This window comes from Pezoporus wallicus, unplaced genomic scaffold (genome assembly GCF_028554395.1).
Source record: "Pezoporus wallicus isolate ANWC-B61680 ecotype Strahan unplaced genomic scaffold, APGP_CSIRO_Pwel_v1 contig_1583, whole genome shotgun sequence".
Lineage (NCBI taxonomy): Eukaryota > Metazoa > Chordata > Aves > Psittaciformes > Psittacidae > Pezoporus > Pezoporus wallicus.
Window position 1 is genome coordinate 932,968 of NW_026637266.1, and position 21,424 is coordinate 954,391.

At 36.6% G+C, this 21,424-nt stretch overlaps 1 protein-coding gene across 1 annotated transcript in view; it reads left to right on the forward strand.

Annotated features, from left to right (window-relative positions):
• The window catches only part of COL25A1 (collagen type XXV alpha 1 chain), a 294,833-nt gene that overhangs the window by 165,071 nt on the left and 108,338 nt on the right, over window positions 1-21,424 (forward strand). Inside the window, exon 5 of the mRNA XM_057404557.1 lies at window positions 15,918-15,935. Within this exon, the coding sequence (XP_057260540.1) occupies window positions 15,918-15,935 (18 nt within the window). The remainder of the gene's footprint in view (window positions 1-15,917; window positions 15,936-21,424) is intronic.

Genomic DNA, 21,424 nt, shown 5'->3' on the forward strand with positions numbered 1-21,424 from the left:
TGCTGGAGGTTTTGGCCTCCAGCAGTTGGAATGATCTTAGTTTGCAATTTACATTTAGTTTCAGAGGGTGATGTAAACAATGACACAGTTTTCCATAGGTGAGAGTGAAGGCTGAAAGAAAGTGCTCCAAAAGCACCAAGAGAAACATACAGCAGTTCAGCAATTTTTGTCATACATAATGCAGTATTTATATTTCTAGTCATCGCAAAAGTGCAAAAAGGGCAAGTGTTGGTTCCTTTTTTTTTAATAAGAATACTCCAGAGTGAAGGCTGTGGTTTTTGTTCAGGTAGTCTGACTGATTAGCCAGTCTCTGAAGAGAAAATGACCTCAACATTTCCACTTCCAGCTATGTGGATTAATTATTGTGATTTTTTTTTTTTTTTTCATAATCCACTCTGCATATGATAGGAAACCTCTCATTTTAGGTCTCTGCCTTTTGGCTATGTAAATTGTAGTCTGGTATCGCCATCACATACAAATTGTTTCTCCCTAGATGGGAATGCAAAGAAGCACATTTTTGCTGTCACCAGCTTCTGCAGAAACCCTTTTGTAATCTTGAAAGGCAATTATGTCAAAAGAAAAAAATGAAAATGTATTATTTGGATGTATTCATGGGTGGATCCCCAAAACTTAAAAGAATAGTCTAGAGATTTTAAGATTAAATGAATTAGTGAGATTCGTAAATGCTTTAGGGTTTTAAAAGCTGTTTCACCAAACTATAAAAGCTGTTTCACCAAACTATATTCTGTCCCTGGATTCACCTGCTCAGCTCTGGTGAAACTTCAATTTACCTTGCATAATCTGACAGAAATTAGAAAGCAGCTGAGAGGAGTGTATGATTTGCTGCAGTATGGCTCAGAAAAGCACAGGTATGAAGTATTCCGCTTTGCAAGTTTTCTTGGCTAGAGGGCAGGTAGCCCATCTTCTAAACAATCTGATTTCAGTAACTTTTGTTTCCTTAGTTAAATATTTTGTTGGCTGAGTTTGCTTATTTCTGTTTGTGCATAAGTTGTCAAGGAAGAAGGAAGGACTTCTTTCCGACTGGGCAATGAGACGCTGGCTCTACTTGGGGTTAAAAGAGATTTTCAGAATCAAAACAGAAAAAGTTCTGAATTCGTTTTTTGATTGGCAATCTTCAGAAAGCAGATGTATGAGAACTGAGAAACTTGGTAGCTTTTCCTAAATAACCAACTCGAGAGGAAGATGAGCTCTTGTTTGCCAATGTAAAAAAACCCCAAACTCACCAAAACAAACACCCCCCACACACACACCAAAACCCCCCACAACAACAGAACAACCACACACACAGAAAAAAAAAAACATAAAGCAACCCAAATAACCAAAACCCAAAAACACAGCCCCTGCCCCTCAAAGAAATCCTGTTGATTTTCACATAAATGTCACTTGTCAGGAGAAGTTTGGAAGTTGGGCCTGTATATATACTTTCACCTGAAAAAAAAACCCAAACCAGACAAAACCTGCAGAAGTTTGAAACAGCATTGCTGTTGAGGCTCTGAATTGAAATGACAAAGTTCTTCCAGCATTCTCCCAGTAGCTACTTTCAACCTTCTCATGAACTTCCAGATGTTACACTTTGGGTTTAAATTACAGTGTCCAGGGGTTTGCTTGAAAGGCAATTAGTACTGATGTCTGAGGTTGGCAGGAGAGGGCATTAAGGAAGTAAAGGAGGTAGCATTCGGCTCCCCAGCTAAAATAATATAACTAGTGAAAGCACAGACTTGCAAAGAAAGATGCTATATTCCTATCTGAGCACTTTATGCAATTTATAATCTTTGTTATTACATGCTTAATGATTTTGTTTTCGTAGTCATGATAATAAATGTTCCTTCTGGAAACCAAGTTTTGGCTTCTGATCATAGCAAGATTTATGCGAAGATTTTTCTTCAGGGACTAGAAATAGTTTATCTTAAAATAATTTTTTTTTTTCATTGCTACATCCCTCTTTTCCTGTTAAATTGGGAGAATAGAACAGGCGGTGCATCACTAAAAACTATATAGAGAAAAATTTCAGGAAGAAAGAATGAAAAAGTTTGTAAAGCATCCCTGAATTCTGCTTTATTTCCTGGAATGAAATAATCTTTTAAAGTATGCTTCATATATTTTTTTTCCATAATGATCTGTGCTTTTCGAGATTTTACTGGTTCCAGCTCATTTTGGAGGGGACAGAGTTTATGCAGCACCATCAACTTCTAATGAATGATTTAGATTATAGCATGTTTAAGACGACAGTAATGCCCTTAAACTAGTTTCATGCACATTTGTGCCTTTTAAATCTGGTAGGTGCGTGACAGAAGGATCTGAATGGGCTTGCATGTGCAGAATTTTATATTCCACCATCTGAGCACATATGGCAGGGCATAGCTGAAAGCACCTGCTTTGGTGTTTAACACAGTTCATCTGTAGAAGTTTGTTTTTTGTTTTTCTTATGTTGTATCCCACATGGAAATACTGCATTTCTGGACTAGGACTAGGTACGACCATTGGCATTTTGGTTATCCGAGAATTCTTCAAACAAAGCTTTCTTCGATCACGTAATAGTTGAAAGAGATTGGGGGGTTATCTACATTTTTATTTATAAACACTTCAGTACCTTGGGTTTTCATTTTGTTCTCTTTTAAACCCTTTGTACCTGTTCTCCTTTTTAATGGGGATGTATTATCTCTGACTGATCTCCTTTGTTATAAGTCAAAAGTGAAGTGCCTCTATGGCAGCTGTATTTTTTTCTTAATTCCCTGGGAGCCCCATTCAAAATGCTGCCTCTATATACAAATAAAAGAGATATGAGGGTCAGGTTCTTCTGTCCTAATGGAGCAAAAATCAATTTACACACCTGCTCTTGAGTTTTGCTAATCTTCCAGAGCTGATGGTTTCATCAAGGGAAGGTCAAAAATTGGCCGCTGCAGGTTATTTCTCTTTGATCCTGTATTACTCACCAAAAGACGGTATTTTTCTTTTTCCTCAATGGACCTCATTCCCCCTGAAAAGAGAAGATGTGTAGAAACCAAAAAAGAGATTGACTAAAAGAATTTACTTTTTTTTTTTTGTATTCTATAAAGCCATCAAAACATATATAACAAAGTTGTTGTTCAGTAGGGCTTCAGTGAGCAAACGGATTCACTTCCATGGTAGCATGAGGAGACAGATTATTCCAGCAGAACAAAAAGCTAATTCATCAAAGTCATCATGCCACAGCTGTTACAACAACTTATCTCCTACTGAATGCTAGCCAGCTAATTTTTGAGAAGTGACATTTTTCACAGTTTATTGTTTTCTCATCAATATGGCACCAACCACATCAAATATATTCACACAGTAGTGTTGGCGTTGATGAATTGGCCATGTGCTTTCTATTTACAGATACAGGAGTTTCAGTTTCTTCAGGAGAAATAAGAACTTTTAGGTAAAATGTAGGAGATTTCTCTCTGGTCTCTGGTGTATGTTCCCCGCGTTTAAATACTTGCTAAGCTATGCTGGAATTCAGTAGCATAATGAAGTATTTTTATGGAAACACATAGTTCTGCAGTCCTTCAGAAGATTGTTTTTATGGATGGGTGAGGTGTATGGGGGTAAGCACTTTAAGATTACAATTTCAATACAGTTCATTTTTTAACAGCAGGCAGTTACAGTGTTCTGTTTCTCAACTCACTGTACCGTACATGACTTGCCAAGGTTAGGCAGATTCATTTTGCAGTTTCTTTTCTTTTTTTCTTTCTTTGTGCTTTTTTTTTTTGTTTTTTTTTTCCATGAAGAAGCATCTGAGTATCAGTTAAGTATTTCATACTTGGGGTTGTAGTCTACAGTAAACAGTGTTAGTCAGTGGTAAATAATCCATTTAAAATGAACCGAAGCAAAACAGAGTCCACATGACTCCATTCTTTACTATAATTTGAACTATGTTGCTCTTACTCTTTCTGGGGCTAACAGTAGTTACTCTTTGCACTAATTTGTCATACAGATGTGACTATGAATTTTGCAGATGTGGATGAGATGTATAGGCTACCAGGAGAAAAAAATGTGTCTTGATATAATCTTTTTGCTAGCCTGGTCTATGAAGACAACCAAGGTGCCTCACAGTTTGGGGTTCATATTCATACTTGTCCCTTTTTCCCTATATATTTGCAATGTGTGCAATATTGGCCATGATAAATAGAAGGATTTCTGCCCACATCTTTCGTCCAGCTCTAGATTTGCCCAATTCTTTCTCATGGTTGTTTACATACATATTTCAGCAAGAACAGTGACAGTGCTCAGATACTCAAAAAAGCATCTGCACCACAAGAAATTGCCTGTCAGATTTCCTGCAGTAACTATAAAAATAAAAAGTATCTCAGCAATTATTTTTCAGCTGTGAAATATGCTTTTGAAAAGCTGTGACTATAATTTTTCTTGCATAGAACTCTTTGTACTCCCTTATTGTTACCATATGCGGTGCTTCTTTTGTAGTTTAGCCATGCTCTGAATAGCCAAACTCTGAAAAATCTTTCTTTCTCCAAATTGCTTACTTCCACGCATAACCAGTCTATCTTATAATTGCAAAGGAACTGTTTGAGTATTCAGACTCCATGAAGGGCTACTGGCTAGGAGTCTCGTAATCTAGAGCGATGATGCTCCAAGGAAAGTACTGGAGACTATACCTGATATTTCTGGTTTATTTTGGAATTTTTGAACTGTCGCTCGTCTTTCATCTTGTTCTGTTATTGATGATTTCCATCGTCTGATTTAGGCTAATACGGACACTAAAGCCATTAATGAAATTCAGAGCTTCAGGTCACCTGTCCTTTTGTTTCTTGAAATTCAAAGAAACTAAGAAGTATGAAAAAATGCAAACATTTTCTTTTCTGTAACAAAACTAGCAAAATACGTGTAAGATTCCTGACAGTTCTGCTTGGCAGCTTAATATTTGCACTGGCTTATTGCTTTACACATGCACACTGCATATTTCTCTATATGAAGGCACTGCACTTGACAGGTGGTTTAAAATATAGATTGGAATAACTCGTGATTACTTTTTTGCTCATGAACTAAATTCTCAACTTGGAAACTGGTATAGCTTTTCTGGCTGATGGAGGCATAGTCTGCAGCCTTAATCATGGTGCTGTTACTCTTCATTCTCCAGGTTTTATCAGAATCTTGTTTCTGAGGCTCTTCTGTGCTTGCAGGATATGCTTTGAGATCCTTGTTGGCTTGGTGAAGGCAATTCTGTAGGAGTTTTTGATGACAGCATTAATATGCGGCTTGCAACCAAATGAGAGATAACTGGAATTTCAGGATGAGGGTATTAAGGGCTTCAGAATAAACTTGGTTGACTGTTTTGTTTCTTGTTTTGTTGTTTTATGTTGGGATTTTGTTGTGGTTTTGTTTTTTTTTTTGTTTTGGTTTTTGTTTTAGTTTTATGGATTTTAGTTAACGTAGTTATTCCATTGAAATAAAAAGAGTATTGGGGAAGAGGTTGTAGTTCAAATTTTGAACGATTAATTTTGCCTCAGTGCTTTGAAAGTTACTAGGAAAGCAAGATGATGTTTCTGGAGGCTGAATAAGGTAAAGTCTTTAGCAGTTCAGACATGATCCAGAGTTGTGATCAAGAAGATCAAGCAGCCGAACAGTGCTGGGAATTTTGGTTTGGGTTTTTTTTTTGTTGTTGTTGTTCTTGTTTTTAAATTAATTTAAAACTATATATTCTACCTTGGAATACATTTAAACTTACTTTTCAATATCCAAGTGATGATCCACCTAGTGATTTATGTCTTAGCTAACATGAACTACTTAAGGGAAGAAAGAGCCTTGCAGTATTTCTTTTATTAGCAATTTTGCTTTTTTGTGATAAAGACATTTTAGGCAGTAGGCTCAGCTTGTCTTGTAGTTGATTTCTTTTTCACAGCAAAGTTTTCTCCAACCCAAATGATCTTGATAAGTTGAGGGTTTTTTTTCAGTAGTGTCCTGATTGCTGGCCAGAGACATTTGTTTCAGGTTGATTTAGTGCACCCTTTTTTTCTCCCAGGCTTGCAGCAAGTGACTTCTGTACCCAGGCTGTTTGTTCATATTGCTCTGAACAGCAGTCACTTTCAGTCATTGAAAAAGAACCAATTTCATTAGTAGGAAAAAATTAGATAGCTCACAAGCTTATCATACTCATTTGGCCACATAAGCTCAGACAAAACGTCACTGAAAAGAAATCTCATCAGACTTGCTAGGAACTATATATCCTTGCTAGGAATGCTATATTACATCTAATTAAAGTCAGCCTTGATAAAGCTGCAATTAAACAAAGGAGAAAAAACGACAGACATGGTGACCCATCATTTTAATGGTATCACGATGAGGAAACCTGAAGGTTGTGGGGTTTTCAACTTCTACCAATCTTGAACTAAAATAGGTGATTTGAAAAGACAATGGTCTTTCACCTTATCTGAACTTAGTGGAGATGATCTCCAAACCTGCTGTTTGAGAGAGATTTTCTGTTTTGTTTTTTTTTTTAACTCCACATAGGTATTTTTAAACTCAGCCTGACACAGTAAGTGGCATGCAGCTCACACAGCTGCTCTAAAGCTAGATTCCTGCTTTCTTTTGAATCTCCTTTGTATATGTATTGACATAAGAGATTTTCAGGCAGCTGCAAGTAACAATTTAACAATCAAGCTTGCTGTAGATTGTTTAGAAATGTGGAATAGTTTAGTCTCAGAATTTCATCAGGATAAGAGTTTCTGAATTCTGAAATGCTGCTGTGCTAATCTCTATTAGTCTTGTCTTAAAACTGCCTAAAAGATTAAAAAAAATAAAAAAACTTACTGGGGAATACCTTAAAATGTGTTTTTTTCTTATTTATTGGTTTGTTTTTTTACAACCGAGTGCAAAATCACGCTTTTATTAAAGTCTATATGAAACTCGTTTTTAATTCAGTGCATTACAAACTGAGTCCAGAAAATATTTGTATGCTGGCCAACTTCAGCTATGGCATTTTTATGTGCCACGAGCATTATTTGTTGGGCCAACACTGGCTCTCAGAAATGTTAAAACAACCTCAGCCACTTATCGGTGCCTTTAAGTTCCAGTAAATTGAAATACAACGTAGCATGGTACTACTGGGACTCTATTTGGTATTCATGTCTCTTTTAGAAATGGAGATGTTTCTGTACTAATTTTGTGTGCGCAAAGCATCTCAGACACCTATAGTCTACACTGGGAGAGAATTTTTTTCCTAAATTAATTTGCTTTCACACCAAATAATCTGGAAAAACAGTGAGTCAAGTTAGCGAAATTACTATGCTTTTGGAGATGATAATTGGTCTACTTGTAATATATTTATACACAACTAGAACTGGAGTAATTTATGACCTCAAGAGTTTTCCTTATTCTTTCCACACAGATTGTATTTGCCACAAACAGATTTATCTGCATGCTTTCAATGAATATAAACCTACCAAAATGATGCACTTTCAAACATGCCAATTCATTTTATTTAAAGACAAAACCCCTTCAAGTAGAGGGTACTCTGCATTTTATAAGAGGAAGTGATGTCTGTTTCTGGTTATGTATCTTTTGGTTCAGAACTCAGTCTTCTGATGCGTATTCCTTAAATAAAAAAGAACCACTGAAGGATGAGTGGAGAAGTTAAAAGTTAATCTGTATCATCTTCTCCTTCCCTTGGAAGATTCCTGTATCACATGGTAGATATCACATGTTGAAATTTTTTCATATCTTCACTTTTGACTCAGAATTTTCTGAAGAAATAAATATTGCATTAAAACTACCTAAAGTAATAATACTGGCTATTTTTTTGATAGGAACACTGTCAAGTTTTCTGGTGCATTTGCTTACATAATCAATTTCTAACAAACAATAACCCCCAAATCCTTAAAATATTTACCTCCAGAGTAACGCATATGTAAAAAGTGCTTAAATGGAAAACAACTATTTGTGTAGCATTCAAAATCTGACTAAAGTTGTGGTTCTTTGAGAAACATTATATTTACAGTATTCTTGAAGCAGGGAAGCTGCTTTTCACAAAACCAGACTGAAATGGCACTCATATTCCCCTTCCCCCCGTATTTGATCTCTGTCCATATTAGGATTATTAGATAGGTAGATAGTGGGTAGTACCTAGGTAGTAGTACATAGTTGGGTGTTGTTTGAAAAAAGAAATTGAAAAAAAAATTACCATACAAGGATCTTTGCTGTTGAGGAGCTTGGAAAAAAAGTGTATATGATACTGTAAGTGAATATCCAGTGTTGAAGTTTAATCCCAGCTGGCAACTAAGCCTCACACAGACGCTCACTCCTGAAGTAGCCTTATTTTGGCTTCTCTTTCCCACCTATCCTGTACCAGCTGCGGAACTTAATTTTCCATTAAAAAAAAAAAAATTTCACTCCTTTTACAACAGAGGAAGGAAATGACCATGTTTTATTGTTAAAGATTTAGTATTTTTATAATGAAAGACTATTAATTATCACAGTAATGATCTCTTCAGAGATCTTTTGTCTCCTGTAAGTCTGGAGCAAATTTCTCTTCTCTTACTCTATAAAGCAAATTTCATAAGACTTTCCTAGACTTCAAACTAAATAGTCCTGGTAGAAGTAGAATCACGTTGGAAATTCCTATTATCTTTCGTTGTGAGCAGGAGCTTCTCTTCTGTCTACTGGGAATTTCTGATTCTTCTTTACTGAGACACTTCAGGATGCTATGTACAGTCTTTTAACTCAATTGCAGAAATTATGTAGCATAGATAAAAAACAAGAAATTAACAGCAGTTAAAATACCTATCATTGTAAGGGAGCACAGATAGGTTGGGGTTTTTTTTGATTTTTTTTTTTTTTTTTTAATGATGAAACTTTCCCGGAACAGTATTTATATGCAAAATACAATCACTGCTAAAGCTGTAAGAGCTGTTGGCTAGTCCCTCTAAACCAACAGTTTGACCCTGTAATTAATTCTCTTTCTACAATTACTTGCATAAATATTGTCTGTATTTATTTATTTTAAGAATAATTCTATCTTTTGGTCTAAGCTTGCGGCAGACTGATCAGTTAAAATTAGCTGCTGGCCTACACAGCCCACTGGGGAACTTTATATACGTACAAATGACCTTATTGTCAAGTGTTTTATCTGTTAATATCTGGAGTGCTTTCTAGAAGTAAGCATACTCATAGGCAGGTTTCAGCTCTGCCTTCATTTTTGCATCTGCAATGGACTGTATGTTAATATTACTAGATAACTAACCTGTAGTATAGTGCTAGAAAAATCTAGAAAATCTAATAATCTGCAGTCTGATTTTTGAGGTGCATAGTACTATATTCAGAAATTTGCTAAATACCTATGAGAAAATTAGTAAGTGATGCATGTGTGCTGCACTTGTGTGACCAAGAGTTACTGAGGAAGCATACTAACAAAAGCTGACATGTTAATGCACTGGAAAGTGTTGCTTATTCAATGAGATGCCGGGGAAGAACTGTTTAGTGGTAACTTTTGAAAGATATTGTAGGTCATACCAACAGTCACAGACTTTCCCAGGACATCAACACATAAAAAAGTGGTGGTCATGCAGATAATGTAGATGCTGGTGACCCGCTCTACACTCTCATCATGTCATCTACTCATGATGTGACTGGAAACCACTGCAAGACTGGAAGGAAAAAGAGGGTTAAGGGGTTTTACTCCTTTAGGTCTTCCCTTACGCAGTAACTTGTTATTTGATCTGACAAGTTAATGCACAAGCTTCTTAGAAAGCCAAGAATGTAACCAATAATTATGAATTGCATAAGTACATCCAAAGTGATGTCTTCTTCCATACTAAGTTTGTCTGGAACCTTTGGCAAAGCTAGGCTGATAGAGGACTGATAGCTAGGGAACTCACTAAATTGGTATGGGATCACATTCTCATAATGTTTAGTACTTTCTCAATAGCTGGCTGAACTGATTCATTCATATGGCTCTAGTGCCTATTAGTGCAGAAGGTAGGAATATGCACTTCTGGGTGAAGAGGTCAGCAGAACCCCCACAGACCTGATTTAGAGTAAACTTTCATTTTGAGTTTTGCTTGCAAGCCAAAGTAGTGGTCAGAAAGGGGGCAAAAAGCAAGAAAGGTAAGATAGAGCAACATAAAATCAGCACATATGTTATGTGCTGTCGTCTCAGCAGCCGTGATCCAAACCAAGCAGCATCAGCAGTCATGATCTTAGGGCCATGTTCTTAGGGAAGGTAGTCTTGAGAGAGTGTCTGTGAAGCTCCAGGACAAAAGTCTGGCTGCAATGACAGCATGTAAGGGAAAACTTCTCTCCAGCAAGCATAAACTAGTGTCCCTTTTGCATGGGGCAAAGACCTGAGACCTCTCAGTTTCAGCCAAAAAGAGGAATTTAATGGCAAAACCAACTTCTCTGCCTGCTATTATTCCATTGTCAGTGAAAGGCAGTTTTACTGTTCATTTGTCAGAAGACATAGCAATTAAATATTAAATTTAAAATTTATCCAGCTTTCTCTACCCCGTTCTCTCTCCTTTGACCACGTGAACTTGCGGTTGATACAGAACAAGTTACTGACTTACAACAGTGGACATACATCTATATTAAATCCTGTCTAGAATGTGCATCCGTATAACTGAACTCTGAAGGAAACAAGTAACTTGTAAAGTATCTATCAGCAAGAATATATCCATGTTTCCCAAGAGAATAAAAAAAAGAATCAGGATTAAGGCATAAGACTTCTTGGCCAACACATAGCCAGAAATATTTAGCACCTCAGTGTGATAGGTGAAGTTTCTTATTAACCATAATTGTTGTAATGTTACTTTAATACAGATTAGTTATGAGATTTTAAGTGTTTGTTCTTATCATCTTGCAACCATGTGATAAAAGCATTCAGTAAATGGGCTACTTATTCTGTTTTCTGTTATTTAAAGAAAAATTCACAAGCCAGATGCATTATTTCATATGATTTATTATGTTGTGCCACTGTCATTTGCCAAACTAGCAATTACTTCATTGCATGTTGAACATGTCTTTTGTTAAACACCAGCTTTTGCCTGTCTACTTTCCACCATACTGTTTTCGTTATTTCTGTCCTTGGTCTGCTTCTTTTGTTTGTTTTCTGTGCCTTCATTCTCAACATGTCTTTAAGGCACTGCATTTACCTGCTGAAATAGAGTTATTCATCTTCTAAAGCCTGTAGTATTCCCCAAGTCTGTATATTTTTCCTCATCTTCAGTGTTCCTCTGATTTAACTGTTCCATTTTGTTTTGACTTTTGATTATCCCAGGGTCCGATTGGTATGGATGGAAAGCTGGTAGGTGATTTGTTCAAAACCAGTGTAATTTAGGTCTGGCACATATTTCCTCTTTGCTTTCTTAATTACTCATGCTAGAATGTGTGTTAATCACATATTGGCTTCCTTTGGCATAATTTATTTTCACCTCAGGAGTATAGATTTTTAACAGAGTGCTGAAGAGCCACTTCAGTCTTTTGTGTCTATCCAAGGAAATGGAAGTCAGCCATGCTATTCCTGTTTTCTCATCATTTTCTGCCTAAATTGGAAGACAGATATTCCTACTTGGGTGCTCTGTCCAGAGAATGCTCTACAAGGATAGTTTCCTGGTACCTTTCAAAGACCAGGATATTATTTCTGACCATATATCTGTGACTCTTGATGGTTTCCTTTTTCCTCATTTTTGCGTCTTAATTTCTCTGTCCTGATTTTTTTGGCTGATTGGATATGAACAGCCTCATATCTCATTTTAAATGCATTCGTATACTCTCCTGGATATTGTTTGGTCAGATGCTACTTGAATTAAGGCACAAATAACCTTTAATTTCATACAGTACATTTGTGAATGTATTTGTGTATGTATTTGTATATCTATATATTTGGGTCTATGAGCCTGGAAATCTATGTTCCCAGCTCTTTAAAGATTAAAATAATGCAAAAGATGTGAAAATCCAGTTTCTGTGATTTCTCATACTGTTGTTTTTGCCTCCTCTCTCTTTCTCCTTTTCCAGGACAGGTCTTTTCTCTGATACCCTCAAAACATCTTTTCTGTCCTTTCATCTACTACAAGCCTCATTTCTTTTGCACACTCAACTTGTTAACTTGCAGTGTGAGCTTCCATTTTCTTAAGACTTTTCTTGCGCCCCTTGGGGTATCTTTCCACTAAGTAACTTTTCTGCAGTGTTTGCAGCCTCCAGTCAATAAGCTTTTTCTTTAATCTCTTTTAGCAGATTAATAGCTTACCTGTTGACTTCAAGTAGACCTGGCTGCACCATACATCTTTTTCTTTTAGTATCATTTACATATCAACAACTAATATTAGGTTAAATGCTAGAAAGGCATCATCAGCCATAGAAGACCTTTGATCATGATAATTAGAATAGGCTGCCAACCTTGATCCCTTTCTCTCCTTCAAAATAACACATTAATCAGGAAACAAGAATATAAAAGGGAAAATTGGTCTAAAGATTTTTCTGAAACCATGGCATATTATGCAGCTATAGCCACTGTAGTAATTCAGATTAACAATAAATAAATAAATAAATAAGCAGCAAACAGTAATAGGTAATCAAGTGCATGAGCAATGATCTAGAGATTCAAAGCAGCATACACTAACACACCTGATCAGTTGTTGTTGTTGGGACTGATCTGTACATGCATGCAAAGAACAGTAGTCAGTTGTTAGTTACAATCAATGTATCAATTTTGTGGTTCATAACATACAAATAAAGAGATATTTATTAGAAAAAAAAGCAGAGTAATGCTGACTTTTCAGTCTTCAAGAGTATCTTCACCCTTTTTGTTATCTAAAATTTGGAGAAATACTTCCAGCTAAAACATTTTAATCCACAAGTAACATGCAATGGCAACAATTTGCGCAGGAATAAACCAGGGCGATTTCAGCCACCGTGGAGCCCTTTTGGAAGCACAGGCATATTAATTGAGATTGAGCTTGCTCAAATGAGTTGCAGTATCAGATTGTATTCATGTTAGAGTGTTTTTTAATGAACACCAAAGTAATTCACAGACCTTTATTTTAAAAAAGATCAGTATTGTGATGCCGTTTTCTATCTGTACCTTTGTAAGCATAGCAGATGAGTTTCATAATATGGTGCCTGCTGCATCCTCTGATTACTGTCATTTACTGGATCATTAGTGAGAAAATTGTACTGTAGCTGGAGTAGCTAGTCAGGCAAGGAGCATCTAAGAGCATGCAAAAATATTGAAGGATTAGAAAGAACTGAAAAAAAAAACAACCAGAAAATAACTACCTTTGCTAATGCAAAGTTCCTTCCAGACTCCAGGAGCTCATAGCCAACAGGATAAAAAATTCCTGCTATGGCTACTTTTGTATTCAACATCTACATTTACAGTTGAGTGTAGGATGATTGCACAGTTGATAGCACAAGTTAACTTAGAGTAATGCAACTATTACATTCTCCATTATTTTACAGAGTTCTGTGTCACAAAGAAAAACAATTGTCCTATAAAACTTCAGTTTCTAGCTTTCCCCTCTCTGTATTGCAGATATGATAAAAAAGTATTTATAAATGCACAATGACAGAAAGGCAAACTGGTAATGATGTTGAGACAGAGTAAAAAACACTTTCATGGGAGCATGGTTCCATCTCTGACATTCAATTTAGGCTATGTTTGTGTTATGTGTGTACTTCCTTTATATCATGGCATGTACCATATGGACACTGTACATCTAAATTAGATTAAAGAAAAAAAGTGCAGTTTTCAAATCTTTTTCTTTAAATATATATGTACTCTCTTTATATGCTTTCTACTGCTTTAAATCAACATTTTGGTAATTTCATACTTCAAGTTGTTTTTTGTTGTTTTGAGGTTTTTTTTTAAATCTGTGTCTTAGAGATGGTTTTTAATGGTTTGGTCAAAATTGCAACTTTAGATATATTTGTGAGACAAATGTTTTGTGAGTTTGTCTATAAAAGTTTGTATGCATACGTCTCAGTTTCGTTAATTCATACAAATCTATTGTACCAGCTGTCCAGTACTGCATAAGTAAGCAGTTCCTCAGGATTTTAGGATCAGATATAGCATATAATAGCTTAAAACCTGCTGGGATGGGAAGTCTGAGAGAAAGGCTGAGTGCTGAGCATATACCGATATCCAGTTGTATTCATTAACCCAGTGTGATGTGCAACTTCATAGAATTGATCAGTCTAGAAAACAGTAGTTCATATTAGAACTGGCAAACAGCAGCCAGTGCTTATTTTTGTCTGCAAACCTCTATAGTGCAATGTTGTTGTAAGGGACTAGTACAAAACTGCAGTACCTCAACAAGGAATGCTTTTAGGCTGCCTTCAGTGTAAGGATTAGGTAACCACAATAAATCTGTATTTTACTATGATTTCTCTGTAAAGAAATAGCTAATATTTTTTATATTTAAAAAAAAAATAAAATTTGTCATGTGGATTAGAACATTTTCCTGATTTTTAGTTAAGTACAAGAAATCTTATAGGTTCCTAAAAAAAGCATTTATCTTCAGATGCCCCCACCCCCTTCTTTAAAATCACACAGAATCACAGAATGGTTGAAGTTGGAAGAGACCTCTGGAGGTCACCTGGTCTACCCTCTCTACTCAAGCAGAGCCATCTGTGGCAGGTTGCCCAGGATCATGTCGAGACAGCTTTTGAATATTTCCAAGGTTGCCTCCCTGGGCAACCTGTACTAGTGATGAGTAACCCTCCCAGTAAAAAAGTGTTTCCTGATGTTCAGATGGAAAAGTTTAAACTCTGTGTATCAGTACCTTCTGGCTAAAGTGACAAGGTTTTGAGACTTCTAAGAAGTCTTCATGCTCAGTTTCTTTCAACAAAAGCAAACATAGTTTCACTTCAGCTGAAATACTGGTGTCATAAAACACCGGAAGACAAGCTAGCTCTAGGAGTTTTAAGAAATTCTCTCTTTATAGGGAGAAATATACAAATACACAAATACAAATCCGTTTTATGATGTCGTGTAGAGCTGATTGGGTGCTTGTAGTCCATAGTCACAGCTTCTATACCACTTTGTTACACTTTTTTTTAAATTTGCTTCATGCAAATAAAGTATAATGAGAGGGCTAGAATAAGTGATGACTTTCAGTGGCTTTCCTAGGCTAGGGGCCTCAGTCACAGGAAGTCTGCTCTGTAAGGACTTGCAGCAACAAGAGATACATACAACTCTTTAGTGCGCAAAGGGTGCTTCTCCATTTGTCCAGGGTAGTCCAGAGGTGATGTTGGTAAATTAGGGAGAAGAAATGTATCAGTTAACTCTTGGGGTGACTGACAAAGGTTCATCTACTCCTGACATGCTGGCTCAAATATCGGTATAATACTTGGTTAAAACTGTGGTGCTTACAACAAGAACAAAAAGACTATTGTTTGGCCAGCAATATGTTCCTTCACTTTTTAGAGTTTGTTCATTTGATGGACAGCAATTAGCTCCTCCTTGAAGCATGGAGATGTTGAAACGTAGAACGGTTAGTGTTGGAAAGGACCTTTAGATCATCTAGTTCCGTTCCTCTTGCCATGGGCAGGGGACATCTCCCACTAGACCAGGTTGTTTCTAAATCAGTTCAGCATCTGTGGATCCTTTCTTACTTGCGAATGATTAAATTAGGTCTTTCTTAATTGGTCTATAATCTAAACAATTAGGTTTCTCAAATGCAAGTTTAATGATGTGTTATTGTAATTCAATTCTGGAATGACTAATTGCAAGAAAGTTCATCAGATTGAATTAAAACATTCAAATTCAGTATAGACATAGGAGTCAATATAGATTTAAGAGTCTGACTTCAGTACAGTTATTGGATTATTTTGTTATCTCCTTATTAGAGAGTAGTGTAACTGTTTGCTGCTATTTAAGGAATTAATCCTTGTCATAACTTTTCATAACCTTATCTTTTCTTGTTTTTCAGGGTCAACCTGGTCCTCAAGTAAGTGCCATCTTATTTTCCTACACAGTTAAAGCAAAATACAGAGCCCACTAAACTCAGGCCATCTACAAAGTATTTTAATGGATTTATTTAAAACCTACTGTAGTAAGCTAGAAACCATTGCATAATTCAGTAAGGCAAATATTTCCCAAGAAAGAAACATAGGCCTCCCCCAGGGTTGTCTGAGTTCCCTCAGCTGTTTGACCAGATGGTGGGGTTAACAATGTTACACTGTGAATAAAGCAAATCTCTTAACTATGGCTTGAAACTTTGCCACCTAACTTTAAAGCAAGATAAAATAACTTAGCAAATGTGTAGCAAATGTAATACTTCAACTGCTTATTAATCACATGCTAATAAAGTTGTTATAATCCAGGCAGCCCTCAGTTATTTTAAATATTGCACTGCTTGCTATTTTTATTAATTATATATACTGCTGTGAGTTCATTCTGCTTTAAGAAGAGTAGAACTTTGTCTTATGAGCTGGAATTGAAAATATGGAAATCTAGGGATCTAACTTCAGTTTTAAGGTAGAAATAGACCAGCAGAAAGGAAACATTAGGTATAGCAAAAGTTAGACACAAAGTTTTTGAGCCAAAGAGTGGGATGGAAATGCGGAAGAGCAAGGGGAAAAAGAAAATAAAAGCCAATACCAAAGCCAAACTTAGTTAAATCAGTTGAAAAACTCTACCTTTTTACATATTCAAGATGCATTATGAGAAGTAAAGTCTGGTAACTCTGGTCTTTGGTACCATCTTAGCACAAGTATGTTGCCTGAAACAGGATTTTTGTCAGTGCCTTTTGTATTTCAAAATCATATTTGCAAGTCAAAGTTTTACAGGCTCATTGGCTGATAATTTTTTTAAGTTAGGATTTTCTTTATGGGAAGCAAACTTGTGTGTTGGGGGGGGGGGGTGGAGGTTTGTTTGTTTCTGATTGTAATTTTCTGCTGAAAGACAGTTTCTGTTACAAACTCTCATCCCACTCAGTTTGATTGCCTAGTACCCTTGCAGTGCGAGCCTCCATTTAATAGTATTACATAGGTAGGCAGTATGATATTGGAAATGTCCACCCCCCATAGTGCTTATGTTTCATAGTAGGCTCTCAATGTGTGGCCTATACAAAGTTCTTCAGCCTCTGTGCTGCTGGCAGTCAATGAGGAGATGGTAATTCTGTGTGGCACTCTTGCTCTGAATGAGCTCTGTTGAGGACCTGAGGCTGTTACTTGAACCTGTGGGCTGCCCTCTAGTTGATGTTGACTTGTGCTGCCACCCATGTTTTTTCCCTCTGGGTTTAGACCCCCACACTTCAGTTGCTTGGAGTGTCTCTTGTTTAATGCCTGTAAACAGCTTCTCAGTCCTCGGAGCTTATATCTCTACATGAAATGCCCTGAGGTAGCTGTAGGCAAAGAACCACCATGGAGATGACAGCAGTCAGTGCTGTTCCAAGGGCAGATAAACAGAGAAATCTGGTCATGATTGTAAGAGAAATGTGGTGCAAACCATAGGAAAAACTCTCTAACTCATCTATCCCCATTTTATTAACTTCTCTGTGTCCCAAATGATTATACAGAAAACAGGTACAAGGTACAAGGGCCCACAAGACTTAGGATGAGAATTCTTACACCCTAACTTCAGTAGTTTCTCCTAGTGGAAATGCTCATCTCTGTGTCATTGCCATTCTTCTGAGTATCACTTATCATTATTCTTAGTACTGGCTTTTCCTACTTTTCAGCTCAAGATACTGTTATTGTGGCAGGAAGATACCTATGTACTCAGTCATTTTGACTGGCTGGTTGAGCCCCTGAATAATATTTGCAAGGGCACTGGTGAGGAAGTCATAACAGCATGAAACAGTGTAGGATTCAGCTTTAGATCAAGATGTCTCAGCCAAGGAGCTTGTGTGTAGGTGTTGACATGTGAGGTGTCTTAGCTCTCCTTGCAGCCATTGAAGGTTGAGTGCACCTAGAGGCCTCTTCATCTCATTGTAAACTCCTAGGGCTCCATTACATTGCCTGCATGAGATCATCCAGGGTCTTCAGCCTAGTTTCTGGTTGTTGTATGTACAAGGGAGAGTCTGTGTTGGATCGTTGTTGTACCTGTCAGTCATGGGCAGCTGTTTTGGATACCTAGGAACCTCTCACATGACATTAGTTGTACACATTCATGCCTCTTAATTCCAGATTTTGATTATAGGCAGTTACTGAATCAAATAACCATTCTGCTGAGTTGCTTTCTAGCCTGATGATATTTACATGTCTTAAGCAGCTACACGTAGGCTGTACATTTAGATGTGGTTCCTCTTAAGCTGAAGCCCAGATGCAGATGAGATAGCACTTTTAAAATGTTGAAAGCTGTGGTTGAAAAATCTCAAGACTATATTTTTAAAGTGCCAATAGAAACCAGAATGTGTTCGCATCCAGATAAAACAAGTAAAGCCCCCTCAGTTTCTCATAAAACAAAAACAAAACAAAAACAAAAACAAAAAAAAAAAGGAATTTCAGCCACCTGGGATTGTCAGTAATTTTCCCAGTCTTACCTGTGTCCATGTGAAATCCAAAATAGAAAGGTATTGGTCGATTTGGTTAGTGAGTAAAGGCTTCCTGGTTTCAAAGATCAGAATTGCTATGCTGACAAAAGCAGGACTTAGAAATTTTTTGATGTCATAGCTATGTAAGTCCAAAGTGAGATCAAAGATAAATTCTAATGCTTTTTATACTCAGTGTTTTATTAACACCTATTCTTTTTTGCTGTGGTTTTCAAAAAGTAATTCACCCAATACATTCACAATTACTGGGTTCAAATATAAATTCATAACAGATCAGTAACACCTCCTATCTTTTTATCTTTAAATTTTTAATGCTTTTCCTCAAAAATATAACGCAAAAGATAATTTTGCTTCATATTTTCTTGTTTTAAGTAAAAAGAAGCTTTATTACAACCCACAAGCTTTTTTTCTTTAGAAAAATCTCTTGGTTCTGTTGTATCTCTGAAAGGTAAAGAGCACAATCAATAGCTGAATTTCTAGAAAAACCTTTAAAAAATGAAGTACTTTGTTATGATTTCAGTTGTCTCAAAAAGAAAGCTGTTCTAAATACCATGTAAACTGAGTTCCTTTATAGAAGAGCAAGTAATAAAAATCTTAATATTTTTGCTGAAACTTAAATGCTGCATTTTTGAGTGACCTCAAAGAGTACCTTCTTTCCTTTGTTTGGAATTTAAATATGTATTTAGATTAACCTGAACTACAGAGGTTTACTATGCCAGTAAATCCATACAGCTGGACTCTGCCCATACATCTCCTGTTTAAAAAAATAATGGAAATATTCATGTTTGTCAAAGAACAGACTTTAGCTTCTAGTCTCAAGAAAATTCCGTATGGAATGTACTATCTGGGTATATAGAGAAAGCTTGTTATTTTTAACTTTTTTGTTGCTTAGAAGTAGAACTCATATAAACATTAGAAAACAGTGCAGTTAGTATTATGGTGAAGGAAGATAAAATGATCGTTTAAAAAATCCTGCTGAACTAAAACTGCTAACAGCTATAAATGTGAGGCTGGGTGGTGTTTTGGTGTGACTTTGTCGCAGTCAGCCAACTGTTTTCTTCTTTGTGGCACTATCTTCTTCCTGGTCTGTCTCTGGTGTAACACACTTTTCCCCTTTTATGGCAGCATACATGATCACTCTCTGTGTGGGACTTTGAGATACAGCATCCCCGCAGATGCTTCTCCCTTCTCTTTGGCAGCCATTCAAGTCTGCATTAGAAATTGACAAAATACTAATGATTGATACTCGTTTTAATGAGATTCTTGTTTTCCTGTATGTGATATGTCTGTGGAAGTGATGCTTTTTCAGTCTGAAGTTTTCTAGTGTTGTGTGCATGATAAAGGGTTACCATAGCAATTCTGGTGACAAACGTATGTGTGTGTCTTTTTCACCATTGAGCTTCAGGGTGACTGGAATATTCTTACTTTTGGATGGCAGAGATTCTGATTCACAGTTATACAGGCTACTACTGGCTCTGGCACTGTCAACAGAACTGGTAGGAACCATTTTAAATCTTAGTTTTCTGTTTTTTGTCAAGGATTGAGAAAAACAGTAGGACATAGGGCATAGTTTTGAGCTGTTTTAGATGTCAGCAGTGTACATAAGAGATTTGTTTATCACTTCCTAGAGAACAGTGTGATGGTAGGGAGAATCCTAGGCCTCAGGAAAGAGCTGAGTATCTGACAGCAGGATGAATGGGAAGGGGTTGTCTATATAAAATGTATTTTAAGTCCTCATGAGTTTCCCTTTCAGCTTTGCCAGTTTGGATAGGCAGCTGCATTCCAAGATCTGTTTAATATTCCTCTCAGTTAGCACATGCTGTTCAATACTGGGGCAGTGGATACGGTCAAGTGATCATGTATGTGTTTTGATGGCTATTTAAACTATGGGCAAGGTACATAATACATCCTATTGACTAACACTGCAAAGTGGTCTCTACCTGTCAGACTGTTGGACATGCTTCTTTTGTTCTGATCTCCATAAGTTGAGGTGTAAGCTCAGTGCTCCTTGTTCCTAGCAGTTTGCCTTTAGGATTGCCTCTCTGGTTATGTGGAGAAGACAAGAAGTATGCTTACAAAGGACAGAATCAGCATAAGGCTGGAGAAATAGTTTATCATCTTGAGATACACAGTAGTTGTATACAGGCCATCAGCTGTTCACACTTTAAAGAATGATGTTGTGGGGTGTTTCTCCTTCTAGCAGCTGATGCCTTAAGCTCCTGTGTAAGCTTCTGATCTTGCTGAAGGATTGTACGACTCATTTCAATATACACATGCTAGTCTGCTTTTGAGTTACGAATTGCAGTTCAAATTTTGCTACCAAGCTTTAATAGTTTGTTAACAAAAAACAGGTACAGCAACTCAATTTTTTCTTTTCTAGGCAAATTTGAAGTGATGTTATCTTTGGTTTTTATATTTGTGTGTGCATACACACTTTATCAAGATGTCATCAGGCTATTATTTCCTACTGTCATCAAGTCCAAAATAAGTAGTTATACCTGTGTAAATGAAAATAAGATTAGGCTTAGCCTATATATTTCTATATAGCAGTAGGAATAAATGTAGTGTCTTTTACAAACAGTTAGTCTCATTTAATGGCCAGGTAGATATAGGAAGACAGCCAAATGCAGTATGTTTCTTACTTGCATCTGTGCCAATACCAAATACTTGATCCTATTGCTGCTAATAACAATTTACTTTTAACCATAAGATCAGAAATTTATCTTAACTGAGGGCATCACATAAACAAGCTCATACTAAGTTTCATATGTATTAACAGCCGGAGCTTTACCATTTGCTTACCATTTTTCATCCTTTCTAAAGCTGTAATAGAAATCCTGAACTCTATTGAAATTGTACAGCCTTTTTAGGAAACACTCAGCCCATACTGACTTGTGAACATGAGGAAACAAATGCCATCATTATGGCTTTTCATTCTATGT